The sequence below is a fragment of the Colobus angolensis genome, unplaced genomic scaffold (assembly GCF_000951035.1).
Source record: "Colobus angolensis palliatus isolate OR3802 unplaced genomic scaffold, Cang.pa_1.0 Scaffold31, whole genome shotgun sequence".
Lineage (NCBI taxonomy): Eukaryota > Metazoa > Chordata > Mammalia > Primates > Cercopithecidae > Colobus > Colobus angolensis.
In genome coordinates, this window is record NW_012116377.1 from 2,709,401 (window position 1) to 2,722,873 (window position 13,473).

Consider the following 13,473-nt stretch of genomic DNA (forward strand, 5'->3'; position numbering starts at 1 on the left):
GGCAAGGCATTTCCTTTCCAAGGCATTGCCCTTTCTAGGCATTTAAAGTGTGTTAAAGCTAAAGAAATTGGATTGTTTTTCAAATGTCATTTTCTAATTACTGGAAAGGAAAGGAAAGGAAAGGAAAGGAAAGGAAAGGAAAGAAAGGAAAGGAAGAAGGAAAGGAAAGGAAAGAAATGAAAGGAAGAAGGAAAGAAAAGGAAAGGAAAGGAAGAAAGGAAGAAGGAAAGGAAACGAAGAAGGAAAGGAAAGGAAGAAGGAAAGCAAGGGGAGGGGAGGGAAGGGAGGGAAGAGGGAGGGAAGGAGGAAGGAAAGGGAAGTAAGAAAGGAAAATTCTTGGCCCCAACTAGGACCTGAAAAAGCAAACACTCTGGGGGTGGGCTCCAGGAATCTGTAACTGTGTATATTAGTATATTAGTCTAACTTATATTTTTCTCCACTTTTTAACATTTAGACTGGGGGACGATGGCTCACATCCATAATCCCAGCACTTTGGGAGGTCGAAGTGGGCGGATTACCTGAGGTCAGGAGTTCGAGACCAACCTGGCCAACATGGCAAAACCCCATCTCTACTGAAATTACAAAAATTAGCGGGGCATGGTGGCGGACGCCTGTAATCCCAGCTACTTGGGAGGCTGAGGCAGGCAAATCACTTGAACCCGGGAGGCGGAGGTTACAGTGAGCTGAGACCGTGCCACATCACTCCAATTTGGGTGACAGAGTGAGATTTCATCTCAAAAAAATAAATAAATAAATAAAAATAAAAATTTAAATACAGTAAAATTTACTCTTTGTGGTGAGCATGTTGATGCACTTTGGAAAATGTCTCCTGACCACCACCACAACCAAGTTTTAGAACATTTCTATTGGCCCCTGAAATTCTCCCTTGATGTTCCACTGTAGTCAGTCCCTGAGCCATCCTTTGTTTCCCACAAGCACTTATCTGTTTTCAGTCTCTATCATTTTGTCTTCTCCAGAATGTCATGTAAGTGGAATCACTCAGTATGTACGCTTTTGAGTCTAGTTTCTTAAATTGAGCATAATCATTTGAGATTCAGCCATAGTGTCGTGTGTATCAGAAGTTTGCGTCTTTTTATGGACAACTTGGGTTGCATCGAATGGATGTACCAGTTGTTTAGTTATTGATCTGTTGAAAGACATTGCTGTTGTTTCCAGTTTTTGGTGATTTTGAATAAAGCCTTAATAAACATTTGCATACAGGTTTTCGTTTGAACATAAGCTTCTGTTTCATCCAGGAATGGCATCGCTAGGTGGTATGGCAAGAATATGGTTAAATTTATAAGAAACTGCCAAACTGTTTCAAAGTGGCTGTGCCATTTTGCGCCCGATCAATAATGTAAAAGAGTTTCAATTGCTCTACATCCTCATCAGCACTTGGTAATATCAGTTAGGGTTTAAACAAAAAAATTTAGGCTGGGCACATTGGCTCATACCTGTAACCCCAAAACTTTGGGAGGCCAGGGTGGGAGGATCACTTGAGCCCAGGAATTCAAGACCAGCCTGGGCAACACGGCAAAACCCTGTCTCCCCAGTTAAAAAAAAAAAAAAAAAAAAAAAATTAGTCATGCTAATACATGTGCAGAGGTATCTTACTGTGATTTTAATTTGCATTTGTCTAATGACTAATGAGGTTGGGCACTTTTTTTTAACTTGCCATTCATCTATGTCTTCTTTGGGGAAGTGTCAAAGCTTTTGCCCATTTTTAAGTTGGGTTGTTTGTTTCCTTGTTACTGAGTTTTCATGTATTCTGGATACAAATCCTCTGTCAGATGTAATAACGTGTGCTTCGAAAAGCCTTCTGGGTGACTGTGTCACACTAAAGTTTGAAAAACACTTGTATAATGAATTGGATTTACATAATGGGTAGTTTTAACAATCATTAACACTTTGCCATATTTAGTCCATTTATTTTTATCTATGCTGAAATATTTTAAAACAAATCCGGGGCATAATGCAATTTCACCTTTAAATATATCAATACGCATTTCTAAACAGGAACTTATTTCTTATATAACGAAAGTACTATATCCCACCTTACAAAGTAATACCATAATTATTAGTCTAATACTCATTCCAAATTTTAATTCCAACAGTACATTTATGGCTCTTGAAAGCTTTGATGATCTTTCTTATATATTTGTTCTGTTTTTATATTTGGTTCTTTTTCTGTTGCTCCTTATGTTTCTAATAATTTTAAATCTTTTGAACATTCATCTAGTATTGTATTTTTCCATTATCTCAAACCCTTGGGAGGCATTTCTTCTGCCTGGGTGTCTGATGACTCTCCCTTACAGTAGACTGTTCCCTCGTGTGGTTGGTAATTGTTGGATTGTGAGCTCATCTTTAGTGGGGCTTCAACTGTGGGAATTCTATTCAGCCTGGTTGTAGGGCTCCAGAATCCAGAGAGAATTTTCCATTCCTTCCCCTGGGGGCTTGCCAAGGTATCAATACCCTGATACCAATGATTATGGGTATTTACAACACTCATTAGAATTTACAATACCCCCATGATATTCTAAATACCAATCTTGGCTCAAAGATTCCAGAACCATGGTGGTATTAAAAATTCTAACGTTCACCAGAAACAAGGGGCACACCTTAGATCACAAACCCTCAAAGGAGACCACTGGAGGCTGAGTTGAGATAGACAAGCTTTTGTTTTAGCTCCCTGATAGATGGGTGAATATTTTCCAAGTCCCCTCTTCTACTGAGGGTAGACCTCTTCAATGGTCCTGGCTTTATGCTGGGGTCTCAGTACCAACTTGGGAAAGTACAAGGTATCTTTTCCTGTAGCTCTGAGCCATTAAAACCCAAGCCTTCAGCTACCAGACCAGATGCACAAACATCCCCCCCCATTCCTGCTGCTACCCCAGTAGAGAAGCCCCAGCATCACCTGCTCGTTTTCCATTTCTCCTCATTTTTTAAGTGGAAATGCACTGAATTTATAGGCCCATTTGTGGAGAATTGATGTCTTTTTCTTTGGAAGACAATATTGAATCTTCCAGTCAATGATCACAGTATATTCCTCCATTCATTTTTGTCTTTAATTACTCCTAAGAACACTGTGTACTTGTACGAGAAAAAGTCTTACACCACTTTCATTAAATGTATTCCTAGGCATCTAAAGCGTGTTAAAGCTACGGAAAGTAGATTGTTTTTCAAATTTCATTTTCTAATTATTTGTTCCTGGTATATAAATATACAGTTCGCTTTATATTCTGAGCTTAAAAAATGTATTTTTAATTCTCGTAGGTATGTAGTAGGTGTATATATTTATGGGGTAGATGAGATATTTTGATACAGGTATGCACTGCATAATAATCATGTCAAAGTAAATGGGGTATTCATCACCTCAAGCATTTATCCTTTGTGTTACAAACAATCCAATTAAACCCTTTTAGTTATTTTTAAATGTACAATTACATTATTATTGACTATCATCACCCTAGTGTGCTATCACATACTAGGTCTCATTCATCCTATTTTTTTGTAAAAATATGTAACACTTCACAAATCTACGTGTCATTCTTGCATAGAGGCCATGCTAATCTTCTCTGTATCATTCCAATTTTAGTATCTGTGCTGCCTAAGCGAGCACATATTCTGAACTTTTAAATTCATGTATTAATTCTAAGTTTAGCCATACATTATTTTGGATTTTCTATATACATAATCATATCATCTGTGAAAATGACAGTTTCATTTCTTACTTTCTAAAATTTATGCCTTTCATTTTTCTTATTTGCCCTATTGGACCGGCCAGAGTTTCCTTACAAAGTTGATGGGCTGATTACACAGACCATCTTTATCTGCTTGATAGTCTCATTCACTTCATTTCTGATGCCCAAGGTTTTCCTTACTTTCCCGTGACTGCACCTGAGCATTTCAAAGGAGTTGGAAGCTGGAAGGTTGTCTGGTCACTTGCTGGGCCCCAGCCTCCCTGTAGCAACCCTCGTTTTGCACATACCTCATTTTGCGGGGCTCTGTCTGAGTTAAGGGCGGGGTTCAGCCTGATGGGACGTTCTGGTTTCTCGTCTATGTGCTGACAGACAGGGGAAGGAAACTCACAGATCCTGCAGCAGCCATGTCCTGCGCACACTACCACATTATCTCATTCCACCTCATTCAGTTCTCACCGTGGTCTTGGGAGGAGGTAGGTGCTGCGATCACACCCATTTGACAGATGAGGAAACAGGCTCAGAAAAGGGAGGTCTTTGGCCAAAGCAGCGTCTACCAAGAGCTGGAACCAGACCCCAGCCCTGTTTGCGTATTCTACCCTGTGCTCGAGGCCCCATCGACCGGGTTATTTTTTTCACATTCCTCATCTAAGTCTCCTTTCTCAGTACCGGGCTGACACGGGCAAGAGCAGGTGCCAAAAAGAGAAGGGACGCACCATCAAGCTGGTGGGCTCCCTGCGCTGTCTCAGGGCTTCAGCCCTCCCAGGCACCTTCTGCTCCTTCCTCAGGCCTCGCCTGAGCCCGCACATGCCCCCGCCTGCCCTTGAAGAAGGGCTCTCCTGCCACCCCAACCTCTGCGGCTCCAGCTTAGCCTAGTGTTAGCAGAAGAGGCTCGGGGGTCAGCCAGGCCTGAGTAGAGATCCTAGCTCTGCCATTCGCCAGCTGTGGGAACTTCGCTCTCCTCCTCCACCTCACACCCATGGAAAGTGAGACCTGACCCAGCGGCCTACGCCCCCTCCCATCCTCAGCGGCAGCGGGAGAAAAGACGGGAGAAGGTTCAGTCTCCGCAGGTGGCAGAGCCATTTCCCCTACTCTGGTGCAGCCAGGTCTCTTTCATGAAGAGAGGGTCTGATTAGGGTTCAGCCAGGGTTGGCTGGGTCAGTCAGGGTATGAGTGGCCTGAGTCAAGGTCAGGACTCAGCCTGGGCCAGGGTGGGGGCACAGCCAGAACCGGGAACAGGGCTCAGTCTACGGGAGGTTTCTCAGCCTCAGCACTATGGGTGTTTTTTTGCCAGATGATTCCTTGCGGTGGGGGCTTCTCTTCTGCATTGCAGGAAGCTGAGCAGCATCCCTGGCCAGGAGCATCTGTGACCAACAAAAATGACTCCAAACATTGCCAAATGTTCTCTAGGGGAACCATATCCTCCCCAATTGAGAACCATCGCTCTATAGTCAGGAGGGGATTCAACCTGGGTCAGGGGCGGGGCTCAACCTGAGTTAGGGTAGGGGCTCGACCTGGGTCTGGGGCAGGCTCAGCCTGAGTTAAGGGCGGGGCTCAGGCTGAGTTGAGGGCGGGGCTCAGCCGGATTTAAGGGCTGGGCTCAGCCTGAGTTAAGGGCGAGGCTCAGCCTGAGTCAAGGGCGGGGCTCAGCCCGAGTCAGACGCGCGGCTCAACCTGGTTCCTGGCCTGATCCTGCTGAGTTGAGGGAGGGGCTCAGTCTGGTTCCGGACCGGATCCTGCTGAGTTGAGGGCGGGGCTCAGCCTGAGTCAGTGTTGCTCCTCAACTTGGGCCTACGGAAGCCTGAGAGCGTTCCCACCTGCAGCTGTAACCACTGAGAAAGGTCCCAGTCGCCAGCTACCGTGCTCCGCCAGACCAGGGCTAGGCTCTCTTTGCTTGCCAGCAGCTAATAACAAATCAAATAGCAGTTAAGCCAGGAATCATTTCAAGGTCCCCTGGGGTTGGGTCCTCAGCAGCTGCGCTCATCCCCCTTCCACTTATAGTTCACATCAGCCGCCACGAATTCAGGCAACACCCCATTAAGTATAATGCCTCCCATTACGGTTTCCTAATACGCACTTCATTTAGATTCAACAAGATGTTTCTGAGCTAATAAAATCAAAAAGACTGGGTTCTATCAACTGTGTGACAGTGAATGTCTCCGGTATTTCATGAGGGCAATTCTGGAATTAAAATATGTCTTATCCTGTGCAGATGAGATTCTGTCCCTGGAAAATCCCTCTCTCTCTCCAGCTGTCTTGGGAAGACCAGAGATAAGCTTGCTAGCTCCAGGTTTATGAATCCTAAGAGGAAAGTGGGGGAGAGAGAAGGATTATCTCTTAAGGAAAGGATAAGGAAGCCAAAGTCCAAGTTCACCAAATTCAGAGCAGTGGAATCCCAGAGTGGATGTGGAGCTGTGAGCTCTAATTGTAAAAACAAGTCGGAAATTCAGATGGAGGAACAATGGCACCCCCAAAAGCTGGATGCTGAAGCACAGGGTGCCCAATGTTGGTTGGCGAAGGGGAGGACCCATGCCCTGGGTCTCTGTGGTGCCCTCCAAGTTTGTCTCTGACACTGCCTCTCTTCCCTTTCCTCAGCCCAATATTCAGATTTTGCTCCAGTGCACTACCAGGTGCCAAACTGGATTACAGTGACACCTTAGGGACAGCAGAGGTGCAAGAGTCTGCTGGTCTCGACACTGAGTGGCCGCAACTCCCTTCCTGCTACAATTTTTGGCTGGTTTGGGGTTCAGGCTGTGAGCCATCTCTTTTCCCAGCTGTCAGAGACTTGACTGTGTGCTGCAAAACAAATCATACTACTGTGTGCAAAGAGTCAGTGGGCAGCAGGTGAGGCCTCGAGAGACTTCCCTAGGGAATGCATGTGCATCTCAGGGTGTGCCCTTGGTGGCCTCTTGTGGAAGTCAAGAAGTCATTCTTGATAGGTGAGTTGCCAGATAAGAGGCTTCTGAGCAGCCAAGATCCCCTGGCATAGTCAGAAAGGTGCCCGGAAGGAATGCTGCAGTGATTGCTGATGCCTGTTCAGAGGGGACACAGGGCTTCCCTTTCACGAACATCCTCAGATGGTGGGGAACTGAGGCAGCATCCAAACCAAGAATCAACATAGGGTTAGAATTACCAATTGGCTGCATGACTCGAGTCTCCATTTCCCCCTCTGTAAAATGGGGGTGTCTCTCCCATGGCTGACTCCAGCTGGCCAGAGCTTCAGAAGTTGATTTCTTTATTTATAGAAAACCCCTTGGGGGTTCAGACCCTAGACCCCCTCCTCAGAGAACATGCTTGCTCTCTCCCACTCTCTCTTTTTTGTTCCAGGACCTGGTAATTATATGCTTAGAGATGAAGGCTTTTCAAAAACATCTTTCCCACCAATTTTCAGCTGGAAACGTGCATAAAAAACAGAGATATTTTTATCCATGTTTTTTTTTCCCCAGTCTCCTCCTTCCAGCAATGGGCAATTATGAGCTTTTTGCCTTCAGTCAATCGTCCTGTAGGAACTCGCTTCGGAGGAAAATTCATTTCCGCAGTGGTGCCAGCCAGTCCCAGCAAATGTGGGGTGTGCAAGTCAGGGGAGGAGGAACAGAGGGAGAAACGTGCTTGGAGCTCAGACCTGTACACCTGGTACTCAGGCCCACGCTGCAGCCAGGGTGGGTGGGTGGGTGGGCTTCTTTTTTATTTTATTTCTCTTGAAATCATGGCTAATTTGCCTTCATTATCTCCCTCTCTCTGGGGCCGCAGGGGACTATTGAGCTTTGACAAAGGAAAAAGGAAGTCAACTCCTTGCCAGGCTGCCTTCGCCAGGGTCCTGCCTAAGTGGGGTGGCTGGAAAGAAGCGCGGGGGAGGGAGCGGGACTATAAAGTCAGCCGGCTTTGACTGCTGCCCTGTTCTGTGAGCCTCCTGGAGGGAGGACACAGCACCTGAAAAGGGACCACTGAGAAAACAAAGGCCCAGAGGCTCCACTTGGGGCAAACAGGGCATGATCTGCAGGGACAGTGCGCTGTCAGCCAGGACCACGCCAGCGCACAGGGACCCTGAGTGCCGAAGAGGACATGGGCGCTAAGCACTCCACCAACTGATGGTCCAGCCTCGCCCCACTGTGGAAGGGATTGTTGATATGGTGGGAAGGGAGGCATGGGCTTTGGAGTCAGTTCAACTTGGGACTCTGATTCTAAATTGGCTGCCAACTGGCTAACGGATCTGGGACAAGTCACTTCTCTCAGAGCCTCAGACTTCTCCTCTGCAAAACGGGGGTACTGGTGCCCACCCATGGGTTGCTGGGAGGAACTGTGCACAGAAACCATAAAACATGGCAGTTCCCTTCCTGCCTGCTTTCCTCACCTTGTTGAAAGGTTTTCCTAGATCAATCATGATGACAGCTCCTAGTGATTAAGTGCCGGTTTCTGTGCTTCCTAAGCATGATCTCATTTAATCCTCATTACCTTTGAGATGGTATAATCATGATTCTCATTTTACAGATGAGGAAACTGAGGCACAGAGAGGTTAAGTGATATCCTATGATAAAGGGCAGGGCCAGGGTTTGAAGCCAGAGCCTACTGAGGCACAGAGAGGTCAAGGGAACTGCTCAGGGGCACAGAGCTTCTAAGTGGCAGAGCCAGGATCTGGCTTCCCTTCTGGCTCCCTGAGGGGTCTGGCCCTACCCTCTGGGCGCCTTCCTGCCTACTCCCCCATCCTGCCTACATCCCCTTCCAGGCCTGGAAGGTGCTGTGATGCCTGCAGCCCTAGGGCTGTTCAGCTCCAGGCAGAGCCCCAGCTCCTTTGGGCATTCCTCCCTGGCCTCTGAGGGCTGGAACAGGCCAAGAGCTCGATGGAGATGCCTCAAAGCCAGTTACAGGCTGACCTCTGAATGACAGTTCCAATCCCCACAGCTGACAAGCCTCCCAGGAAGCCCAGCTTCCATGGGGAGAGCAGCATAGAAAGATCAGATAAGCTCGGCAGAAGCACGTTTTTAAGGGAGACAAAAAGAAATGTATCAACAGATTTAAAAATTTGAAGCCTCATTCATTTGTTGCCAAGGATTGCAAGGAAAAAACCCAGAACTTTAATAAGTAGCACCCAGTGTTGGGCCCTTCCCTGGGCCAGGCCTGCTCTAAGCACTTTATGGATGCTAAGTCAGTTAATTGTCCTAAGAACCACCGGAGGGCTCACCCATTGTCCCCAGTTTACAGACAGGGAGCCTGAGGCCCAGAGAAGCCACTGAGTTGGTGAGCTACAGAGGCACCTGGAACCCAGGGCTCCCTGACCTCACAACAGACCATGTCCTGAACCCTCAGCTCTGCTCTTTCCCTCCAAACAGGAGGGCAATAGATCTCAAATGAGAAGCATCAGGGCACTGGGAAGGCGACGGCTCCAGTACCCCAAGAGCCCCTGAGTTAGGGTTCAGGCACTCACAGGCTGGGTACATCAGGGCTAGCAGGACCCATGGCATCACCTGGAGAGGCCACCACCCCCACAATCCTCCACACAGGGGACTTCACCTCCTGATGCTCGCCCTGGCCGGCTCCACTCCAGCACACTGTGCATTTTCTCACTTAATCCTCATAACCACACTGCCATTTGGGCACTGTTATTCTCCCCATTTTACAGCTGGGAAAACTGAGGCATGGAGATGCCAAGTGACTTGTTCCTGGTTACACAGCCAGAAGTGACAAAGCTGAGATTTGACCCTATGGACTCACCCCACCTTGGCAACTGCACTATAAATGGAGGTGAAGCCTTCCTGGCCTGGGCACATCTGTCCTTTCCACCCGAGGCCCACCAGACTCACACCCCGCTAGGGCCTTTGCACCGGCTGTTCGCTCTGCCCACAAAACTCTTCCCCAGACATCCACAAAACTCCCCTCTCAGCTCCTTCAGGAACTTGTAGAAATGTCACCTCCTCAGGGAGGCCTTCCCCATCCTGCTGTTTGAACTTACACATGCACCCTGTACCTCCACCTCCTCTCCGCTCCCTCCCTGCTTCATGTTCCTCTGGGCAATCTACACCATCTAACTACGACTATTTTTACTTGGATGTCAGCTCCAGGGGGCCGGGCTTCTGTCTGTCTGCTCACTGCTGCATGCAGCACAGACAGTATTGTCTGGCATGTAGTACGTGCTCAGCAAATATTTTTTAAATTCAATTCCCATTTACAGATTAGGAGAATGAGAATCAAAGAGGTGGAATGAGTTTCTCAAGGTCAGAGACTAGGAAGAGACAGAGTCAGGATGCAAACTCAGGCGAAGGATTGCCCCATGGCCACCGCCCCTGCTGTGGAGTAGGAGGCCAGGCCTGCCCGAGGAGTCTCAGAGCCAAGGGACAGGCCTGGTGAGGACCCCTCAGAGGACTGGGCAGCCCAGGGCACAGCAGGGGGACCTTCACACATGCACACCCACACCCACTGAGACTTCCCTGCCCCCAGCATGGCAGCAAGCGCCTGCTCAGACCTAGCAGGCCCGGAACAAACATGTCTTTGTGGCTGCGGAGTCAGAGCAGGCCTCCTGTCCTTGAGGCAGGAGCGTGAACATGGAGAGGGACTTCCTGCCAAAATCTGTGTTCAGGCCTACTGTGTGCCCCAGCCCTAGCCAACTGAGTTAGGTCACGATCCCTTCCTGCCAGAGCTCTGGGGTTAGCGACAGGAAAACAAGACTCCCTGGAGTGAGACTGGACATGCCCAGGGTGTGGGGCCTGAGAAGGGACCCACCCAGAGTCCATCAGGAGCAGAGAAAGGGCACAGGGCTGCCTGGTCCACAGAGCCCAGCTCCAATCCTGGTGCTCACTGAGGCACACTGCCAGTGGGCTGACTTCTCAGGGCTGCAGTCCTCTCTGCCAAATGTGGAGGTGTATGGAGTGGCCACCTGTTGGCTGCCTTCACCAGCTCCAGGGGAGGCCACATGACCAGGCCTGGCCAATCAGAGGCTCAGTGATCCGTCAGAGGTGGGCATGTGATACAAGTTGGACCAATGAGAGTTGTTTCTGGGGCATTTGCTGGAGCTACTGGAAATAGGCTCTCTTTCCTTAGGGATGGCTGAGCTGGTTGACCTTAAGTTTGAAGGTGCCAGGAACCCTCAAGGAAAGGAAATAGTCTGCCTGGAAATGAAGCTCACTAAAGTGAAGCAGAGCAAGCTACGAAGAGACCCAGAGTCCTAATGATGGTAATTCAGCATCTGGATCCCACTGTGCCTGAAGCTCCATCTTTATACTTTTTGAAAGAAGAGCCTTGGTGCTGATGCAAACTGAAGCAAGTGTGATCATGAGGTTCTGTGATCTGAGGAGGAGACCTAGGATGGGGGCCACAGTGGTGAGGGTAAAGGTCAAGTAAGTCATCAGAGAGAGAAAATGTCAGAGAGATCACGAAGGGCCTTGAATGCCAGGCTCAGGAGCTGAGCAAATTTGAGTTTTGGCAAGCTTCCTCCCATGGCAGCAAAGGGGTGGAGGCCAGGAGGCCAGGGAGGAGACTAGGCAAAGGCCCAGGTAGTTGATGCTGAGCCTGAGCCAAGGTGGAGATCATAGGCTCATGAGGAGGGGGGCACCTCCCTGGCAGTGCCCCAGGTAAGGTCTCCAGGGCACTGCTGCCTTTGTGGCCCTGACCACAGCAGACCAAGGTGACCCCACTCACCTGGGACTTGGGTTGAGAGAACAGATGTGCCCAGGCCAAGAAGGCAGAGCCTCTGTTTACAGTGCAGTTGTCAAGGAGGGGTGGGCCCATCGGGTCAAATCCCAGCTTTGTCACTTCTGGCTATATAACCTTGAACAAGTCACTTAGCATCTGTCTGCCTCAGTTTTCCCAACTGGAAAATGGGGAGAATAATGGTACCCAAGTGGCAGTGTGGTTATGAGGATTAAATGAGAAAATGCACAGAAAGCTTGGAACAGAGCCTGGCCCAGAGGAAGCTCTTGACAACAGCCAGCTATTATGATTATTAGTGTTGTTTTTTCTGGGTCACTAAGGCTAGGTCCAGAGGTGACCTGGCTCTGCTCCTTGCCATGGGAAGCGAGGTGGGAATCCAAGTCCACTGGGCCCTCAGAAGCAGGGTTGGGGGCTCTGCTGTAAAAGTCATCTGGGTGTCAATCCCAGCTCGGCCACTGCCCTCCCTGAGCCTTGGTTTCCTCCTCTGTCCACTGGGACCACAGTCCCTGCCCTCGGAGCTGTTGTGCAAAGATATGTTGAGAACGTGGAAAGAAACCAGTGAGGCAAGCCCAGGGCAGTGAATGCAGTACGTTCTGGTCCGGGCCGCAAGCTCCCTCTTTGGGGGAATAAGGTGAGCCCAGGCTGAGGCTGGAGAGACAGATGGAAAAATCGTGTCTGCCCCTCTCTGGGTCCCAGCCTCAGCACACCCAGGAATGTGGCAGCTGTAATCCCCCATCCCACACATTCCCAGAGTCCCAGGGTCTCACCAGCCAGACCCCCAAGCCAGAGTTTCTTCTTCTGCTGAGGTCCAGCCTCCTGCCCACCTGTGCTGGCACAGGAACTCCTCACCACCACCTTGCCTGTGGGCCTTGGGCTCTCACCCCTCTGGGTCGGACACTCACTCCCACCAGGCAGCTGTGCAGATCCTGAGATTGGGCAAAAGGCTTTGCTCACACCCGGATGGGACCAGCCTTCCTCCTACAGGGCTGAGCGCTGCCCTCGGAACCTCGAGACCCGCCTGTTCTGCCTGCCTGTGCTGGACAGCCCTGGGGGAGGCTGAGCTATCCTGCTGCAGGACAGTGGCCAGAGTCAGACAGACAGCCCTAGCAAGTGTCCTGCCCCACCCTCCCCAAGCCCTGGGTTTCCAGGGAGTGGCAGTCCCGGGTCTCAGCCATCCAGTCCCCTCTCTCTGGGCAGCAGCTCCAGAGGGACCTATGTGTTCAGCCCCATCACTCTGCCCACAGACCCCCCATTACATACCCGCCTCTCCAGGGGTCTCCCGGCTGAGCCCACACAGCATGTTCGCTATTGTCTCCCCTGCTGCCCACCAACTCCCTCGGGAGCCACGCTGCTCGGCCCTCCCTTCCCTCCCCAGGGAGGGGCTGTGGGAGGGAAGCTCACAGCTCCCACTGGCTGGGCACCGAGTCCACCCACTGCAGCGGGCGGCTCTCTGCTTAAAGGGGACGTGGCTGTTGTCAAGGCTGGCTCCAGGACAGGGTCCAACACGCCCCACCCCTGCAGCCTGGGTCTGGACAGGGCGTCTTTGAAGGTGGCATGCCTGGGGCTTCCTCCAGGGCTCTCAGGCAGAGAGAGAGCCTGCTCCTAGCTTGCCCTGGGACTTTGGCAAACGACTGCCCCCCCAGGCATCAGTTTTTTCATCTGGAGACAGGGAACAGTGCTTTCCAAACTTTTTTTCTTGTTTTCTACGTAGCAGATTCCAAGGGAATTTGCACAGAACCCCCGGACATAAGCTAGATGAAGCACAGACTCTTTGCATGAACAATGCCAGGGCATCTCTGCAGTTCTCAGCTTAGAAACCCTTGAGCTCAGAGACCCTCCAGGGCCCTCCCACCAATGTTCCAACTACCTCTCCTAGGTCTCAGTTTTCTCTTAGGTAAGATGAACCCAGTAGCCTGCCACATGGAGTGGCCACCCAGCTTTTTGTGAAGACCAAGAGGGTTGGGTGGAGGATCTGCCTGCCTCTGGGCTTGATAGGCAGGGCCAGCTGGTCACAGGCTCCGGCCACACCTGGCAGGCTCTGCCCCCTCCCACACTCAGCTGGGCCTTAGCCTTGCACACTCCTGGGATTCCTCCACGTTGGTTCAGGACTGACCAGGCTGATCCTAATGGACAC

The 13,473-nt window shown here is 50.0% G+C and overlaps 1 protein-coding gene across 2 annotated transcripts in view; it reads right to left on the reverse strand.

The window, feature by feature from the left end:
• Window positions 1-13,473, reverse strand: part of GRIP2 (glutamate receptor interacting protein 2) — a 64,511-nt gene that overhangs the window by 35,961 nt on the left and 15,077 nt on the right. The window contains exon 1 of one of the 2 annotated variants that reach the window (XM_011950674.1): window positions 12,600-12,697. The exons of the other annotated variant lie outside the window; for it this stretch is intronic. Coding sequence (XP_011806064.1) covers window positions 12,600-12,639 — 40 coding nt within the window. The 5' untranslated portion in view covers window positions 12,640-12,697. Of the gene's footprint in view, window positions 1-12,599; window positions 12,698-13,473 lie in introns of those variants that run through there. 2 annotated transcript variants of the gene reach the window in all.